This window comes from Corvus kubaryi, unplaced genomic scaffold (genome assembly GCF_017639235.1).
Source record: "Corvus kubaryi isolate FWS band 111438036 unplaced genomic scaffold, C.kubaryi_AGA036_p1.0 37398, whole genome shotgun sequence".
NCBI classification, from domain to species: domain Eukaryota; kingdom Metazoa; phylum Chordata; class Aves; order Passeriformes; family Corvidae; genus Corvus; species Corvus kubaryi.
Window position 1 is genome coordinate 38,594,815 of NW_024581137.1, and position 20,518 is coordinate 38,615,332.

Here is a 20,518-nt window from a genome sequence, read left to right on the forward strand (position 1 = left end):
TAAGTCTGGGAGCGCTATAAGCATGGAGATTTAGGCAGCAAATTTTATAGAAAATTGGGTTTCCTCTTTTTAAAATATATTTTTTTAAAGCCTCTATTGACCAACTGCTAAGAGCCTTGAAAATCTCCAGTACAGAAAATCCAGGTCTTGGATTAAGGACAACTGTAAAATTTTAATATCCTATTTCCAAAAAACAATAGAGAAGATTTTGAGAATGAAAAAAGAAAGAAAAGACTTATGCAAAAAAAATCCATCTTTTGTAAAATAATGATTCACAGTGCCCTACAACAAAGTACCAGTCCTTGGTCGTATCAATGGAAATCTTTGATGACATCAAATGTGATCAAATTTCAGGATTAGAAGAATACAAAGTACTGTCATCAGAATTGCAGCATGGGTTATGTACATATGAACTAGCTAATACTCCAGCTGGTTTGGGTGTTAAAAACCAAGGAAACCATAACAGCTCAGCCCTTGAATGTTGATTCAGTAACAAGTTTGTCCAGCCTGTGCTGAAACACGGATTTTAAATGATGGTTTTCTGCTTGGTATTTGAGCAAAATTAAAGCTAGTAAGATCACCTCAACGTACATACAGTCCACACTTTTTTGGTGGCTTAGTGCATCCCACAATTTTGTCTTTTTGTTTCATCACTGGTTGCCTAACACACCTTGAGTACTTATGACCCATACTCCTTGCTGGAAGCCAAAGACAGCAGGAGGAACAGGAAGCATCCTGTACTTAAAGTCCAGTCTTGCATTATTTTTGGATGTTTGATTCCCATAAGCCTAGAAGAAGTAGAAGTTGGCCCAGTGGGGGGAGACTGTATAAGCAATAAATGAAGTCAGGCTGGACCAAGGAGTGGCTACTGTGCCACTGATTCAAACACCCAGTATAGCAGAAGCAAATAGCTGGTACGCGGTGGCTGGTCTGTTTGGAAGGAAGAGAAGTTAAAAAAAACCAACAGATTGGAAAACTAAAAGCCTAAATGTAGCAAGGTGAGGAGCAGGTGAGAGCAGCTTCACCTCCTGTCAACTCTGTGCAAGACACTTGCCTGTTCTGAAATGGAATGGGCTGCTTTACAGCTCCTTATCATGCTTGGTATCTCTGTGCACAGCTAAGGCCTGCCTGAGTCGATGCAGAGTTTCTTTAACTCCATGTATACTCCTACCTCAGCTTCGGGAAACACCATTAGTCAGTTGTTATACACAGCAAACACAGCAATTTATGTTGCACAAAACCCTTTACCCCATCCTGCCCCGCCCCAAAACTACTTCTTCCAAAGGTATCATGCTGAGCATGTGGATATTTAGTTCTCAATGCTAGTTAACTCCAAAGAGTTGGAAGATAGGTCGGTTTATTTATTTTTAACAATCATGACAGAATCTTTAATTCTGATCCATGCAAAAACATAATTCAAGAGAGCTTTTTGCCCTGGAGAAAACAGGGATGGCACAGTGAAGCTGTTCTTTAGAACCAGCGTGATGCATTTCCAAATGAGAGTTTAGGCTTTTCAGAGATCACCATCCCTACTGAGCATGTGCTTCTGTGCCACCCCAAACAAGGACAGATGGAATCACGTGCTGTCATGCTCAGGGGCCATGACATGCAGTGTCAAACCTAATGAGTGCCTTGGGCACTTCTGTAATAGAGGCAATAGTCTTGGGGTAAGGAATACACTGCTTCATTACAGTCTTCTATCAGAGTGCCCGTTCAGATGGACAAAATAACACTATCAATACTTTTTTAATACTGTAGGGTTTGTGCCAGGAATATTTTATTTCATTCTACTTAAGTTGGCTTACTATTCATTATAGTGGAAATAAGTGAAATTATTTATGTAGTTCTTTTATTCTACTCAGTTTGCACAGTTAAGTTCCAACAAACAAGAAGAGCCCCAGCATCAAAAGATTCATAGAAATCACTACAAGCAATACAAAATTATCTGTTTAAAAGGGAATATTTAAATTTATGCCTTGTTAGAAAAATCTAGGGTAAACAGTTTTTCTAAATGAGAGAATGAAAATTACCTGAATTTTGTAGATTCTTCTGGTTTCCTTACCCAGGTGCAGTTCTGCAGTTTTGTGACTATGTGAAGATAATAATCTTCTGAGTATCTAAAAAAGGAAACAACATCAAACACTAGAATATATATGTAAGGATATTTAGAAACAGTCTCCAAAAACATTCAAATGATGCATGTATTGAGAATAATATGCATGGTGCATATATAATAGATTGATTTTAGAACTCCATGACCCATTTTATTTTTGTAATTCGTAACAACACTACCCTCATTTAACTAGCATGACCTATTAAGCATCTCTTCTTAGTACTGATGTCCTAATGAACTTCAGAAACTTTCTAAAGTACCACTGTTTCAAACTTACATAACTGACCATAAATATCTTGAAGTTATTAGAAATCATATCAAGTGCAAAAGTCAAAAATAATACAAATAATTCTCTTCTACTTGGTTTTTTAAACTTTAAAAATGCTTTGAAAAGTGGCACTAGCAGGCCATGATGAAGCATAACACTTCTTATGCCTCTTCCTTCATTTACTTTATAGTGTCCCCAAAGCTCAATTATCTAAAGACCATAGACCAATATTTACAGATGTAAATTTTCCTTTAAATTGTCTCTAAAATAAAACAATCTGCTATTTTACATAAAAGAGAACTTTGGTTACATTGCTACATATAACCAAAGAGCTCTCTGCTCTTGAAAATATGTTCAAGAGATATAAATTTGTTCATAAGTGAAATACTTTGTAACATCTAAGTCAAAAGAACGGAGACATTTTTTCCTTTCATGTTCAATGTTACTACTTCTCCCATTTGTGCCTGGATCATAATACAGGATTTAAAAAAAACAGTAACTGACTTATAATAACTGGGGTAATAGGAAGAAAAGATGGTATGGATGCATGACTAAAATTCTGTGGGACTCAAGTCTCCAAACAAGACCCAACTCATTTTAACAAAAATAGCTTAATGTTGACCCAAATGATCGTGAGTTTATTTAAGCTGGAACTTAGAAGTGTCTGTTTTGAACAGTTTTACAAGAGTTGGGATGGCAAGAAACGTCACTTGTTTTAAATGGAGCACGAGAATTGATTAAAAGCGATACATAAAACCACTCTGGTGGTTGCAGCAGCAGAGGTCAATTATCTGAAAGCTTCCTTCCCTCTGTTCCACATTTGAAAAAACAGATTGTTTGCTTCATAAAAGTACTGTAATTGCTAAACGTAACTCAGTTATCTACCCCTGAGTAAAATCATGTCCAATTTCAACATGGAAAAATAAATTATACTTTAAAGAGGAATACTGCATTAGAACTGGTCTCTGGGTCAAGTTTGCACCTGTGACAACATGTACAATTTTCATCCTCCACACTTAGCAAACTCTTAATGGAACTAGATGATTCTCACTAAACTGATTTTACTGAGCCCTTCCCAACTCAAGAGAACTCAATTGGCAGAAGCAGGAAAAGAAAAAAAAAAACCTAGTTTTATGGCAGTTGTAGTTGATCAGACCTGGTGCAGTACATTCTTCCTCCTTCCAGTCCAACTCCAAATGATTTCTCTCCCTGTGTCACTACAGGTAGACCTACCTGACTCCACCTCTGTTTTGCTTTTTCCAGGTTTTACACTTGTCATATGCTTTCTTAGGCCACTTTTACTACCAGGGCAGAAAAATAATCCAGAAGGAAAAGGATATGCATATATATTTTCTTCTTCCTTATTGTATGAAACCAGATCAAGAAAGAATCCATCTAACCCAACACCCAGTATAAGTAAAGAGTGATGGAAATGGAGATCAAGGTCCTCCTATTTTGGCAGCTGCCTGCTGGTATGTTATCAGCCTTGGAACTGCAGCCAGAGAAAATGGAACTACTTTCCTGCTGAAGCTGCTACCTAAATCGAGTCACCATGGGGTCAGACGAGTGTCAGGAGCAGTGCAGGGCAGGGCGTGTTTGTGGGGTGAAAATGAGATAAAAGCACAGGACCAAAACAGCCTATTCTGATGTTGAATAACTCATCTAGTTTTATTCCTTAATCTAAACAAGAAATCACTCTTAGATGCTTGGATTCATAAAAAAATTCCAAAAATTAATAGGATAACAGACCATGAAGAGTTACTTAGCCTATCATTATCCAGGAGAAAAAAAAATATAGAAAAAGCAAATTCTAGCCTAAAGACATTGATAAGATGAAGATCAGAGTCAGAAATGAAAACAAAAATTACCATTGATTCAGAGAGAAATTGCATGGACTGACAAAGTTATTAGCAAGTTACAGGGAAACATTTGGTAAGGAGAAGAATGAAAGCATCACCCATAATGCTAGTTCTGAGGCCTCATAGGAAACAGGCACTAACTGTCAGAAACTGTAAGGACCTTCTAAGACTTGCAACAGAAAATGAATGCACTTAGTGTAAAAACACCAATTACAAAGCAAGAACACTGCAGCCTTTTCACTGCTGTCTCTACTGGATCAAACTGCTCTTGCTCGGAGGTATCCAAGCTCACCAGCTCACACAGAAAAGCACGATTTCCAGGTCTTTTTAAGTCAGAACACCACCTCTGCTCATCCTATGCACCCAGTTTAGCTCCTCTTGTGACTTACAAAGACACTCCGGACTGTCAGAACTCATCTTTGCCAGCTGGCACAGTGCCGCAGGCAGCAGAGACATCCCAGCACGCTGTCCTGGGGGACAGGAGCTCCCAACTGTGGCAGCTCTGCAAGGCATCTGCTCACACCAATAAAAGGTTTCTATGAAATGAACTCCACTTGATTACAGACAGTATTCCAATAGATAATTTTTTAAAGACTCAACATGAAGCTCTGGGATTTGCTGCAGCTGGGTTTACAGCCCAGAAAGCTTTTTTTTTTCTCTCAGAAATCCAGTTTTAGCATTTCCTGCATTAAAGGAGGCTTTGGGACTTACTTCTCCAAAGGAATCAGTTCAGATTATCAGGGAATCATTTCATGACTCTGCTGTAACCCAGACAGTCGTCTTCTCCACTGCTCCATTTCAAAGAGCTGGGACATTACATATATTTCCACTGACACCCAGGAGCCTACAGCACATATTCACTGATGCTAAAAGGGTTTTATTATTAAGATTAAAAAAGCTCAGGTAAATTGAGCTATAAAAATACTTGGACAACATAATAATTACAGTGCTGAGAAGAGTGAATGAATGGAACATGTTTTGTTTTGTCCTATTTTTGTCTGCCACCTGCACCACAACCATTATAACAACTTGCTGTCGTAGGAAACTCACTTATACTATATGAGCCCGACTGACAAGCAACACCTGGAAGGCTTTTTTTTTTTCCTACAGTATTTGTCAGGTAGGCAGTGACCTTCTATGTTAACTGCAGTGACTAAGGTTGAATTACTATGCACATTCAAGGCACTGACAAAGTATTAGTATCTTCTGATTTTTGGCAGATATCTAAAGGACAACAGCAAGGACAGAAGCACTGAGATAGTATGGAGACCAACAGGTAAAATGTCAGAACAGACAGATGCAGTCCCACCGGTTATTTGCTAAAACTAAATACCTACTTGTAAAAAAGGTATTTGAATTAGAAGGAAGATTGAGCAGCAGGAGTGAAAAAAGGACACATTTCTACTAAAGGACACATTTATGGTCAAGAAAGAAACAAATAAAAACAATGGCAGGAAGTGCAAAATAAGGGGAGGATCTGTTTTGCCTGTGGACACTAATACTACCAAAACAATTACCAGTTTTATAAGCCCCCAGGAGAGAGTACACAGGGCTTGCTCTAGAATAAGAATGGGAAACTGCTAACAAAACTCAGCATTTCAGGCTCTTTGTCACCACCAGCACATACTTACTATAATAATAACTTCCCACTTACATAGCATTTCTCACTATCAAATCATTTGACAAGCTTTAAAGTAATTTTTTTTCTTTTTCTTCCAACTTAAGAGGCAGGAGTGTCCAGAATGTCCCTGCAAGTCCAGAACTGCAATATAAAGCATTTATATATACCATGCCCATAGGTCACACCTTGGAAAAACAACAAAATCACTGCAGCTCCTCTCAGTGAAGTGCAGTAGCAGCAATATTCACGGCAAAAAGCAATCCCTTGCTCCTGTGTTCCAAGAACGTGTTTCTCTTCCTACCTGCCCAATTCATCTTCTGCCTCACTAAATGGTGCAGCCCCTTTCTCTTTAACCACAGAATAAAGGTCTTGTATGTTTTAAAGTTTCTCCTATAATCTCAGCTCCAAAATGTTCTCAATAGGAAGAGCTCCAAAGACTGTACAACTTTGCAATGTGTGGGATAAACAACAGCATTTACATTGCTGTTTCTGGATTTTGAAGGCAATACAGTGACTGCTTTTCCTTCTCCTGGTGTTAATCACTCAAGTTTTCAGTCAGCTGCATTCTTTGACCTCTGCCAGTCTATGTTTCAGCTCTCACTATCAGTGCATCAGAAACATACTGGTCTACCACCTTTCAAAAGAACAAAAACCTCAATGATAGTGTTGCTGAAACACGTGGAATATTAATGGGAGAAGAGATTGTAAAGAAGGAGGGGGGGAGGGGGAAAGAAGAAATAAATAAAGAAGTAATAATAAGAGCAAAGACAAAATGCTGGAAATATGAGAACTTAAGAAGAGGTGAAAGATCTTTAAATGCAGTAAGAAAGTAAGGAGGAAGCAGAAAAGACAGTAAGTTTTCAAATCATCACTTAATGTTGTTCTGGCCTTAAGGAAAAATTTGACTTCTCCAGTACTTTGAATAGGGAAACTCATATAATTATTTTTAGCTCACTTTTGTTTCTCATTCCATTCCTCTTCCCAAATGGATGGGAGTGGGGAGGGAAGCTCCCAGTTTTAAAGACACCACGGCACCATCCATTTTAAGCTGCAACTCAGTCCTAATGTGAAACCTTTTTTACTTACAAAGTTTTATTTATTGGTGTATCCTTTTATTTGTTGGTGCATCCATATAGGAAAAATGTTAAAAAATAATGGGCTGCCTCTCCTCTTTTCACTTTAGAAAGTGACAAGGAATTTGAGCAGGGCTGATATCAAACAGATTTTTCTCCATGCCAGAGAAATACAGAACAGCAAGTTGAAACCCCAAATTAATTTGGGGTGGGTTTTTTTCAATGTGTCTAAAATTGGACTGTTAGTTTCCTGTGGACTAGTTATCATAATTCACGCAACTAATTGGCAAGGCTTTATACTAGTGCATTTCCATACTTACTCTAGTTAATATGCTGAACAGAATCATTAACTGAAGTTGCTCACAAAAACGAGGAGTTTTCACCAGTCAGGGAAAAAACACTCAAGAATGAAATTATATCCCACATTTCTACTCAATATTTTTGTGAATAACTTGGAATGAAATGTTGGTAACTGACAAGAAGAAATCTTGTATTGTGAAAATAAAAAAGTTAAAATCCAACCTCGAATAAATCTATCATGCAAAAGAAAAAATGCAGCAAACATTGGTTGAACAAATTCAGTTTTCTGTTGCATAGCTCCATGTTAATATACCAAGAATTATGTAAAAAAAGGACAGTCTTTTACCCTTCTATTTAAAAAAAACAAAGCAGAAAGGACAGCAAACACCTACCTTTTCTTCTTGATGGATGATGACAAAATGTTGTCCTGAATTGCCTTACATTTTGAAGCCTGTTCAAACTGGTAAATTCCATTTTTATTAAGAGTTGTTCTGTTAAAACGGAGCAGGAGGAGAAAAAACAATAATCTTTAAAAGAGAGAACATATTCTACCAATGTTGTCACATTTACTTTGCTATGACAATAAGATTAATAACCGTTGATTTAGCTGAAAACATTGCGAAACAAATCTTACTGACTTCTATTGTGAAGCTCCTATCATTAAAGGAGAGTTTGCTGGTAGGGACTATAAAATATTTGATTCTTCAAAGTAACCCTATTTCATAGTCTGAATTATATTTTCCACTTTACACTGTAATCAGCAAATGTAATTTAAAAAAATAAATTAAATGGAAAGGCTCTTGAACATTACGTTTTGAAGATATCTAAAATATTCACTAGTAAAATATTTAGCAGATGTGATTTCCTAAAATCGTTGATGAAATGCAATATTCAGAGCAAATATAATATATACAGGAAACACCACAGGTGAAGTGGATCTTTATATTTCAGTCTTAACTTACTGACTCAAGCATAATACTTCCTGCCTTGTTTATTCTTTATTTACACAGCAAGAACAAATATTTGTAAAAGGAACCAAGGCAAGTGCCAGTTAGTGATCTTTAATTCCTGTCTTATTTTCACGAAACTCCTGTGTGGTCCTCTTGCTCTGGGCAGCCCTGGTAGAAGACTGAGATGTAAATTAGTAAATGACTGAGATACCAAGGTCTTATTCCATTCACCTCAGTTCATCGTGTATCTAGGTCAAATCTCATACAATCGCCCTCCTCTACCACCAGCCTTCCACTGTGTGGATTGCCATTTATCATAAAGATTTGTCCTCTGGCATTTTTATTTTCTCTGCCCCTCACCATCTTCCTCCCTGCCACCTTCCCCTCCTTTTTTGCTTCTGTCCCCTGATTTACTGCTTACAGAGCCCTTGGGCAATGCAGCCTATTTGTCCAAACCAGAAGTAGAAACACAGAAGACAGAGATGCTGTATGCTGTTCTTAAAGAACAACTGATAAGTATCTGTACAGAGGCACTGACATGAAGAGAAAGGGTCTTCCTGCTTTACACACAGCTTCTGAATCATCACTGCTTTTACTGACAAGGACCAAAACCCCATTGCCTTCACCTGCTACAATATGGAGACCCCTTACCAACAAGATTTCTGACAAACTCATTTTGAAGTTTGTCATCTTGCTTGGGAAAGATGCCATTTCAAGCCACAGGATCACAGAGTGGCTGAGGTTGGAAGGCATCTCTAGAGATCATCTGGTCCAAACTCCCTGCTCAGGCAGGGTCACCTAGAGAGGGTCATCAAGGACTGTATCAAGATGCTTTTGAATATCTCCAAGCATGGAGACTCCACAACCTCCCTGGGCAGCCTGTGCCAGTGCTCAGTCATTCTCACAGTGAAAAAGTTGCCTGATGGTCAGAGGGAACCGCCTGTGTTTCAGTTGGTGCCCACTGCCTCTGTTCTACCACTGAGCACCACTAAGAACTTGGCTCCATCCTCCTTGCATCCTCCCTTCAGCTATCAATAAGGTCCCTCCTGAGCTTCCTCTTCTTAAACACTTCAAATGAGAAGACTGACTGAAGAAGAAAGGAGAATAAATGCTTCTTTATTTTGCTGCTGAACTGACTGTCATGGTCATAGCTGACATAAAGGAAAAAGAAAGAACCACCTTTCTTTTTCTTTCCATTGTCCACGAATTTTCTAGAGACTAAGTCACCCCTAGCAGCAATTCCCACAGGATGCAGGCCACAGAGGAGAGAGAACAGCCCTCTTCCTTTTTTCCCCACCACCAAGAAATTCTTCCCAGTATACACTTAGTGCACCTAAGGAAGCATCCAGTCTGTATGCCCCTTGTTGAGGGCAACAGTAAGACAATACAACATAAACCTCTACCCTTTCAGTTCTGCAGTGACTTCAATAGATTGTAACAACTGGCACTGCCCACTGAGAGCTCCTTGGCTGCCTTTGTATACAGCTCTTTATCTCATTTTTTCTCAAGGAGTGACATACAAATAGCAGAAGGCTCTCAGAGCACACAGTTCAGAGCTAAAAACTCTGCAGGTCTCACATAGCAAGGGCTAGCAAATATTCTGCCTACACAGTTTTGGTACACAGGTTTATTGCAGCTTGGTCTGAATGGTTCTGTCTATGCAGACCAACCAGGTAGGCCCTTTCCAGTTCTCAAACAAATTTATTTAGCACTAAATCATGCTTCCTCTCTCTTGCTTCTTTAGCTCAGTAACCTCAAATGATTATTCTGCAGCTGCAGCTTGAAATAAGAGAAATGGCTACAGGCAAAAGTTTAGCTGCCTAAACAGCATCTTAAATAAAAGAAAAAAAAAAAAAAAGGAACTATTGATATAGGCCAAGTACGTGTTACCACTGCAAATAAGCCTTTCCATATAACTAAAACCTAAGATGTTGGATGCTGATTTGAGAGAGTGACCCCAGCCCTTCTGAGCCACAGCTGGCCACAAGAGACCCTCTCTAACATGTGAAGGCTGCCAGGATGACCAAGTCAGGCAGTTAGGTTTGATCAGCTCCCTGAGAGGTGCGTTCGCAGGCAGCAGCAGAACAACAACATTCTTTCACAACTCTGTGCAGACAATCATTACAAGGTCCTTACAGCTCCCTATTAATTTATGTCCTGAGATCTATGGGGCAATGAATAGATATCCTCTCAAACACAAGCTTTACTACACAGACTTTTAGTCCTTTTAAATTCATAAGATCAATGCAAGCAAGTTGCCTCATTTTTTAATACGCAATTTTTTTTTTTATGCACTCATTTCAAGACCCGAAAAATTCAAAGAGGAGGAAGTCAGAGAAAAAGAAAGAACAAAATAAATCCCTGTTCTGTCATTAAATCCTCACAGTCACTTTTACAGCCATCATGGAAAAAAAAAAAAGGAACAAAGAGTCTTTCCCTCCCTTTCCATAACCCATGCAAAGATTGGTGAAAATGGCACAATTGAGCAGAAAACCAGAAAGGAATTGTAATCTAAATTGTTTGTTCATATAGTGCAGGCACATGATAGATCACCAAAATGCTTCTACTGTGGCTTTTTACACATAAAATTTACTCAATGCTCTCTATATGGTGCAAAAAGTACAAAATTAAAACAATTTCTTTGCAAGAGATGTAAAACAATGACTCATTCCATCAGAAGTTAAATTTCTGAATTTCTGTTTCACTGTCAGAGTGGCATTTAGGTAAAAATGGGTGTGCAAGAGACAGTCCAGACTTCTACTGCATTATTCATGGCAAAGTTGTGCAGACATCAGACTCAGATTAAATTTCTGCTCATTTTGGACAATTGTGCAAGGCAACATTTATCACTAAATGAATTTACCTGACCTAGTGGATGACAATCTTTGTTCACTACTTAGAGCAGCACTACAACTTCTGCAATGAAATCAGATAACGTGCCTAACAACACAGATATCAGGCTACATTCAACTACTTTCGTTAACTATTAAGCTAAATGAGAACTCGAAGTAGAAACAGTCTCTTGGCTTGAACGCATAAAACTGATGATACAGTGAAATTTCAGCTGCATTTTCCTTAGGGCTTAGATGTTTTCAAAGCCAATCTCATTGGAGCAAATCTGAAAAACAGGGTTTTTTAAAATCATATACGAACAGCTTGAGGACCACATACTTCCTATGGTAATTCTAGGAACTCAGGAAGTACACCATCTGTACTTTAATAAATCCGCAGTAGATTAAGACCATGTGCCATATTTATCAGCATGTTTTTATTCTATATCTTGCTCTCGTGAAGACAGCAGATCCTCAAAGTGTAAAATTCTTTAAGACAAGGATTGTATTCACCTTTAGAATAAGAAATACAGAAACTATATGGAAAGGCCATAGTCCTTTTGCTGCTCTTGTAGCATTCAGTCCTGAGACAACAGGGAACCTTAGTGCAGGGAATCACCGGACAGAGAGGTATGTCAAGTAACATGGGATTCTGGGGGAGCAGAAAGGTACAAGGTAGAGGGAGGGAAAGAAAAGGGAAGCCCTTTAAAAACAAAACCAAACTCAACCCCAAAGAGTTATCAGAGTAGGAAAAAGGTATAGGCATAAGATGGAGGAATGGTAGGGAAGAAAACAAAAAGGCAGATGGAAAAAGGAAAGCTGGTGCTGTGAGTTGTAGTGTAACATGAAGATATGCCCAAGACTGAAAGGCCACTCCTCTAGACTTCCTTCAAAATCAGGTGGAAACAAAGAATGTGGGATGAGATTTTCAAAACTGTTCAGAACTGGACTGTCAGGCAGCAGTGAAAGCAACAAAAATTTCACCTCCCTAGTAAGTCCACACTGAAAGTAAGGGAAAATCCCACTCATTGGCTATTCACTCCACACCCAGCAGAACCAGTTGTTACTCTACTTTTCCATAACTTCTTGCCCTTGTCTGTCTGAAGCAGCACAGGAGCTCTAAACATGTTCCAGCCGAGCATCTTCAGCTATAAAAGATAACTTCTCTATGCAAAATTGCACATTTTTATCATTCTACCAAAGTGGCACTGAATAGAATTATCCAGATTGTGAATATCTTCTGTCTCAATCTCTCCCTTGAAGGGACTAATTTGTATTTGAATCTTGTCATCCGTTAGTTGAATACTATTAAAAAAAACCACAATCCATACTTCCCCAGGAAGGGTGGTCTTAAGTGCTGTCTTTGACACTATTTTAGATTAATCAGATGATAAGAATATAGTGATGTTTTTAAAGTTCACAACACCTTGATTAATAAGGCAATACACAATTTAAATTCTTGGTGAAATGGACTATAAAAATGGCTTTATCAAACCACAGTAGTGAGAATTTGTCTTGAAACATTAATCACAGTAACTGTTAAAGAGACTGATCCTACTATCTTTGTTCAAGTTCCTATGGAGGCATTGCCTATATAAGGAACACTAAATCAGGTCTTTAACACAAACTGCATCTTTAAGTTACTTGAAAGACCCTCCAGTGCATTCACCAGGGTTATGTATAACATCAGATACTTTTTATTTATAAAATCCATAAACTGCATGACAGGTAACATGACAAGCAGCATTCAGAGCCTCATAGTGGGTGAAGTGAAAAGAATAAGGCAGGTACACTAAAATCATGTTACAAGGGCACATGACAGAATGACAGAGCAGTTTCACTTGGACCAAGTAAACAGAAAGAGTCTGGGAAACCTTTCACCACTGTCAGAACATAAATGTGTCCTGGCAGCAGCTTTCAACTGAACACCTATTCATTTAGACAGAACTAATACATGAGGCATGTGTTCAAAATGTGCTCCTAAAATATGTCTGCATGCATTGCTTGGGAATGAAGGGGCAAAATATTAAGAGAGCAGTAAAATTAGTGAAGTGGACCCACTGCTGACTAATCTAAACCATAGCAAATTATTTGTGCCATACGTGAGGCCACTCCATAATTGTGGTATTAGCCTGTATCTTCTTTCCCTTCTGACCGCCTGTATGCAATATTTTGACAGGAGACAGAATGTACAGGTCTCTGTAGCATAGTTAATTAAGTATAGCTGCTTATTTCCTAGGCCTGCACAAAGATCTGCTGCTGAGAGAGGAATTGGAGAAACCAACACTGTGGAACACTGTATTAATACTAACTTGTTTACTCATGGCTCCTCAATCACTTCCTCCCACTGTTCAATTACCCCAGTGGTCTTTACGCTGTGCTTGCCCTGGACCTGCAAAGACAGAGAGCAAGCTAGGGAAATAGTAAGTGAATGCCTTAAAACTGGCAACACAGAATAACAGAGCAATGGTGGTCAGTTCTTCAGGGTACTTCTGCCTTGCCGTTACTTTTATGTAAAGTATATATAAATAGTGCTATTTTCACCCCCCTTGCAGGAGCTGCCAATATTTATCTGCTACATATTCCTGGGTAGTATAATAGGAGCTAGAATTTCTGCCTAAATTTAACCCAGCACAGCCTGGGCCTCATAACAGAGAAAAGACTACCTAGCTTCTCTTACTATTTTCACTTTCCCCTGATAAGCACTAGCAGTACTGAGCCTTCTGCACTACTATTAATGCAACCACTACACAAACAAATATGCCTGCACAAACACAGCTGGGGAGAGAGGAAAGGAGACAAAGAAGACCAAGGGTTTAAAGGTGAGAAAAATGAAAGACTTCTGGTTTTGGCTGTACTGTTGGCTCAAGAAAATAGAAATTGTACTTGCAGTTACAGCTTAAAAATTGAGAGGATGGTAGGAGGCATAGATAGGAGGATTTGCCAGAGAACATAGTATTGCAGTACAAATGATACTGGTTCCATGAATAAATCTGGGGACTGCTAGACATATCTTACTAACAATGGCCTTTCTTTTCAGTAAGAAACCCTACTAACAGGCACAGTAGTCTGTGAAATAAACCCAAGAAAAAACCTGCAAGTCACACCGTAGAGGCAGTCACATTGCTCCAATGAGCTAACACTTAACAAGAAAAAGGGGTAAGCAATGTCCTGTAAGAGACAAACCACATACTCAAGGTTATTTACTACTACACAGATCTTCAGAGAACTTTAGGTGCCTGGTCACCATGTATTTAAATATTGCTGCGCATAATAGCTGCCGAAATATCTAAGACAGTCTGATTCAATCCCCTGCCTTTCACCCTTTCATCCTTCAGTTTCATGCTTTTAAAAGAATTACTCAAAGTAAAAGAACAGATTAGCTTTCAATACTGCGAGGCAACAGAATAATAGGGCCTTGGAGATTCTTCGGGAGATGTCTGGTTACAAATACGCCTCCAACAGCAAAGGAAATCATGATAAGAAAAAAGATTAGCTTGTGACTGTGAAGATTGTCTAGATTACTTATACTTAGAGATCAAGAAGGATAGTGCCAAGGTTTTTTTCTTTTTCCTTTCCTGGAAAGATCCATGCACATCCACTTATGCAGGAAAGGACGTTGCTGTCAATAACACAACAATGCCATTCAAATGATCAGGGTAGTTTAGGAGAACCATACTTTCCCACTGCACACTGGAATCTAATTCCTATTGACCAGACCATCCATCTCCATCACTGAGGGATTGGTCTGAACCTCCTGAATGAGTCCAGATGCTCTCTGGATCAAACCTCTCCAGCATGGCCCTTAGCCAGGCCCAGCCCAGCTGCTGCCTGGATCAAACCCCTCCAGCATGGCTCCCTGCCCAGTCTTGCTGCTCTCTGGATGAAGTAACAGCTCCTGGTCAGTCCAGTCCAGCAGCTCTCTCTCCTTTCTCATACGCCAAACATGCACCACAAACTCCTGTCTTACTGAGCATAGCCACTCAGGTGAGAAAGCACATCCACTCCTGGATTTAGCTGGCAAGACATCTCTCCAAAGACACTATGGTTACAGGAGGCTGAGTAAATTGAAACTTTCTTTGGTGAATTATTTATTTGACACACTTTTGCAATCAGTTAGTCATGAAGAAATACAATTTCAGGTTTACAAAAACTAGCTCCAAATTAGTGCTAAAATTCTCCAAGTAGAATAAGGAAAAATACACATTTAAAATCTCAAGCTCACTTTCCCTATTACAAAGGTTAAAAACATGCCATGGATTTTCAGACCTCTCTGGTATGTGTTTCTTCTACTTTCTTTGCTCCAGTTGTGAGTGTACTAACAGCAGATGGGAAATAGCTAGGCTGTTCTCTGAAGTGCTCTCTGCCAGCATTTCTAGTCAGTTCAACTCCATGGTATAGCATACAGAGCTGAGTGAAAGGAGATGCAGCTCAGAAACTAGCAGGGAAAAGCGTGAGGAGACAGGCCGGGGGGAAACCACAGACATAACCCAAAACAGAGAGAAAAATGGAGTAATGACTACAAAAAAAGGCAAAGCAGAACTGAGTACATACTGCAAAACCAATACATTGCAACCAGGGAAAGAAGGGAAAAAAGGCAGAAAGGGAAAAAAATGAGAATAGGAAAGAGAAGCAGGCTAGAAGCTCATAACACCAGATAGGAGCATTTACAGAATTCTGTTCCATTTCTTTCACGCTAATTTTGAAAGATGCTATAAACTTACAGCTTTTGAAAGTTATAAATTTTGAGGGAGGGAGCACAAGGGTCTCTCATCGGAAACACATTAAGTAATGCATTGTTACAGTACACTGCAATGGTTACTAGAACATCACTTGCATTCACTTAGGGAAAGCATAGGCTGTCAAATTCAACTAGATTGGGTGAGATGGTGGCCTCTGTAAGGTTAACTGCACTGTCACTATTGTCTTCAACACAACCAGGACATGACAGTTTCTGTGAAAGACCCAATTCTTAAGTTCTTTCTAATTTTTATTATGTCTTTTTGACCATAATACATATTAACATATAATAGTCATGAAAACGGCAATGTTAATAAGGTCATATAAAGTAAAAGAGAAAAGCAAAAAATATTTCAAAACTACTTCTTATGTAGTATTTATCTCATGCGTGGATTACACCACCGTCCTATGCACTATTAGTTTTTCTACAGTGTGTGAGGACTCAAGAGCCTGAAAACAAGTCATTAGTACTGAAATCTGCATGTAAGACACAACTTGTTTCACAGCTGATTTTATGAAGTATTTCATATTAAACTTCACAGTATAAAATAACAGGCTGTAAAGCAAAGATCTACACTGATCTGAAAGGTCAAGACACAGGATCAAGTGAAGGGGCTCCCACAAAGTACGATGCCAACACAAAATGAAACAGGCTTCGTGTGTCTCACCTTCCTCCTATGGTCTGTAAATGATAAAACCGTATTTTTAACTAAATACACATTACAAAAACAGTAACAGTGTTACCCAGCCCCAGCTCCACCTTCCTGGAAAGGAGAATAAAAGATACCTGGAACATGCCATTCAGCAGGCACTTTTTGCATCGTACACTAACAAAACTGCTCTACGCAACATTTTATTGGGCTCAAAACCAACGGCAGAGTGACAGCCGTCATTAAGAGGGCCCATAAGCAAATTAATTCATTACAGTTAAAGCAAAGTGTCATTTTCTCTAATAATCTCTAACATTCTCTCCGATCAAGCTGCCGAAACAAAAGGAAGAATGAACCAGAGCGAAGGCGAATTTCTGTTTTTGTAGACCCGACCTCACGGACCCACCTGCGGGCGGCCAGCCCGTACCTGTTCTCGGTCTGAGGAAGGGGCGTCAGGGGAGACCTGAGGGCTCGCACCACTTTCGGCGTGACAGCCGCTACTCCTGCCTCCTCCTCCCAGCCCCTGGCAAGCGAGACGAGAAAACAAAGTTGTCAGGACCAGTGACTGAACATCACCCGGCGCGAGCGGCGCCGCTCTCCTGCCCACGACCCCGCTCACAGCCGCCAGCGCCCGCGCCGAGCCCAGACCGCGCCGGGGGCACCGTGCCGGGCTCCGCCGCGCCCCGCGGGGCTCGTCCCGCTCCTCCCTCCCTCCCCAGCCGGCTCCGGACCGCGGGCGAGGCCGCCCTACCTGGCGCGGAGGGGCTGCTGGCCGCCCAGGCGCAGGAGGCAGCCTCCCAGCAGCAGGCTGCCCAGCGCCGCGGCCAAGGCGATGACAGCCCGCATAGTGCGCTCGGCAGCGGCACCCACCGCAGTCACGGCCGCCCCATAGTATTTAAGGGAGACTGCGGGGAGGGGGAGGCGGCCATGGCAGCCACAGGGTCTCTGCGCTCCGCCCCTCGCCCGCAGCCCTGCGCCGCCGCCATCAGCCCCCCCTCCCACCGCGGCCGCCGCGCGGGCCCGGTTGGCCGGTGCTGGCGGGGGGCGGCGGGGCTCGGCCGGCGTGAGGGAGGCACCCGGGCGGCCTTTGCTCTCGGCTTGTGCCTGCGGCCGCTCGGGGCACTTCCCGGTGTCGGGGCGCTTCCTGGTGTCGAGGGCGGCGGACCCAGGGAGTCTAACTTTAATAGGGGAGAGGGGCGCCATGTGGGACCGCGGCGGGAGTAGCGTGCGGGGCTTGTCTGGCGAGGGCAGGCAGTTCTGTCCCGTGGCTGGTGTAGTGAAGCCGCTGCTACTTCAGTTGCTCTTTATCTGAATTAAAAAATAATAGTCAATGTGTGCTGTGTTTTGTCCTATAGAAGGTATGTTATAAAAATATGTATTTTGTAGATAAAAATGACCCCACCTGGAATACTGTGTGCAGCTCTGGGACCCCCCAACATAAGAAGGACGTGGACCTGTTCAGAGGAGGGCCATGAACATGATCTGAGGGATGGACCACCTCTGCTGTGGAGACAGGCTGAGAGAGCTGGGGTGGTTCAGTCTGGAGAAGAGAAGGCTCTGGGGGGACGTCGTTGCAGCCTTCTGGTATCTGAAGAGTGCCTACAAGAAAGCTGGAGAGGGAATTTTTAGCAAGGACATGTAGTGATAGGACAAGTGGAATGGCTTTAAACTGAAAGAAGGGGAGGTTGGATTGAATATTAGGAAGATATTCTTTACTGTGAGCATGGTGAGGCACTGGAACAGGTTGCCCTGAGAAGCCGTGGATGCCCCATCCCTGGAGGTGTTGGATGAGTCTGGCCTAGTGGAAGGTGTCCCTGCATATGGTAAAGGACAGCTGGAACTAGATGATCTGTGAGGTCCCTTCCAACCCAAAGCATTCTACGAGTCTATGATTTGCAGTGGTTTTGGCAAAGAGATGTTTCTGTAGTAAGCTTGTATCTTTCTACCTAATGGTGCATGCAGTGTTGCTTTCCCAAGTCAGCCATTGGTATGAGAAACCTAGTAAGGTGACAAGGTGCCAATAACTAGGCCTCCTTTATTAAAAGAGTGGGTAGTAGATGCTGTGACTTACAGCAGCCTTTCAATCACGAGCTCTCTGACACCTTGTTTTTGCAGAGTCTTCCCTATCCTTCCTGTTTTCTGTATCTGTTAGCATTTCCTTAAGCCTTGAAGCTGCTGCTCCTCTGTTCTCAAACAATGGCTGGAAAGCCTCAAAGAGCTCTGCTGCAACTATATTAATGAAGTACCATGGACTTGATATTGTGAGTGGTTAGATATGACAATAAGAAGCAGCATGCCAATAGTGCACCAGAGGAACAGCACAGCACCAGCTGTGATTGTGATGGCATATACAGGGAAATATCTATGATTTTTTGGGGCATTCATTAGCTCGCTGAGGAGCAGGGCTGTGGGTGCTGGTGGGAGGGAGCTAGAAGCAGTTGTCTGGTGTCCCAAGGGGTTGCAGGTATCCGAATGGCTCATTGCACAATCCCCCCCGGAGCAAGGCTCAGTTGTCTTCTTGGCTTTGACGTACTTAGTTGTAATAGCGAAACAAAGCCAGAGTTAAGACTTCTGAAATCCTGAAGAAGTTTGCTGGTTTGAGATTGTTGTGAATCATAAATGTCTGGAACATAAAGATGGCTCATCACCATTTCCCAAAAGCTTGCTTCAGGCCTATAAAACCAATTAACACTGTATATGAACAAGTAGGGGGCCAAGCTTTTCAAGGTAGGTGTATGTTTATTGATCAGCAGATACTGGAAATTTCAATCCCCCATCACCTCTGTAAAACATGAAGGCTCCTGCTTATGTTAGTGGATATCATCAACTATTTCATAATATCCATTAAATACACTATGTAAAACAGTAAGTCTTTCATCTTAGAAAGCCTAGTGGTATTCAGTTCCAGCTCTGAATGAAAGAAAACTGAGAATTACAGTCCAGAAAAAGATTTGGTTTTTTTCCCTCACTGTTATTTCCCTCTGCAATACAGTTTTCCCATGAGTCCTGAAGTATCACTGTCAGCTAATCCATGGGAAATTTAGTGATGCCAGTGAGGACATCATATTTCAAGTTAGAGGTCTGCTGCCATCACTAGTCTATAATACCAGTAAGGATTTTTTTTTTCTGAGATCAGAAGGTTAATCTTTGTGTCATATTAAAGTTCTTGCAAAGAAAATGGGAAGATTATAAACTATATGTGTTTAAATTAGACTTGGCACTTGGTGCTTGTTGTTTACTAACAAGTTTACAAACTTGTATTGATTGATTGTCACAGTATCTTTAAATGCTACCAGCCTTAATTTCCTGGCACAGCAGCTTAGTAGAAAGGTTAAGCGACCCTACTGGAGGGTGAGATGAGAATCAATGGTGAATCAGAATTCAGGAATGCTGGATTCAAAAGACCAAGTTTCTCTTATATGGTGTTGCCATGTCAGAAGTGATGGTGTGAGGTGATGCAATGTAGAGGGTCAAAATGATAAAGGCACAGGTGCCAAAGGTGCCACACAGGAAAAGACAGAGACTGACATAAAGTCTGTGTCCCATCTTGTCCTCCTCCTCACAGCTGGAAGCTGCTGCATCTTGGCAGTATCCCCCATCCTCTGATTCCCATTAGCTTCTGAAGTCAGCAGGAATTGATAATTGCTGGCTTGCACAGAAGGAAGAGATCACTAATCAGCCAGGTGGTGTCATCATGACTTTGTTACTGAGCTCCTACAGCCCTACTTAGCTGCTAATTTGGAAAAGCAAAATGCAGCCTTGGTTATCATCCATGAAAGGCTGCTGCCCCCAGGTTGTCAGGATTGCATCTCGAAAGGAGTCTGGTGGAGGTGCCATAGGGCTGCTGGTCACATGGAGCCAGCTTAGCCTTCTTATTTCCAGCAGCTAAATCATATTAAGAAGCAATTAATGTTCATTAAATGCTTTCCTAGTGCTGCCTTCTCATCTAGGCAATGGCTGTCATAGGGATATTAGTTATTGCAAATAGGAGGAGAGATGACTGTTACAATTAGGAAGAAGAGAAAGGTGCTAAAGATGTTCAGTGAAACTGGAGTCCCATGATCTGGGAAAGCATGAGAGTCCGCACAGTGAGGAGTTGGTGCGAGACAATCA

At 41.0% G+C, this 20,518-nt stretch overlaps 1 protein-coding gene across 4 annotated transcripts in view; it reads right to left on the bottom strand.

The window, feature by feature from the left end:
- Positions 1-17,391, bottom strand: part of ST8SIA6 (ST8 alpha-N-acetyl-neuraminide alpha-2,8-sialyltransferase 6) — a 52,522-nt gene extending 35,131 nt beyond the window's left edge. Inside the window, exons 1-4 of one of the 4 annotated variants that reach the window (XM_042043333.1) lie at positions 17,157-17,391; positions 16,812-16,928; positions 7,627-7,725; positions 2,031-2,117 (exon numbers count right to left, since the gene is read on the bottom strand). In XM_042043333.1, coding sequence (XP_041899267.1) covers positions 2,031-2,117; positions 7,627-7,725; positions 16,812-16,928; positions 17,157-17,251 — 398 coding nt within the window. In that variant the 5' untranslated portion in view covers positions 17,252-17,391. The remainder of the gene's footprint in view (positions 1-2,030; positions 2,118-7,626; positions 7,726-16,811; positions 16,929-17,156) is intronic. The other 3 variants (XM_042043334.1, XM_042043332.1, XM_042043335.1) reach the window with 3 other exon arrangements.
- Positions 17,392-20,518: the final 3,127 nt, after the last annotated feature.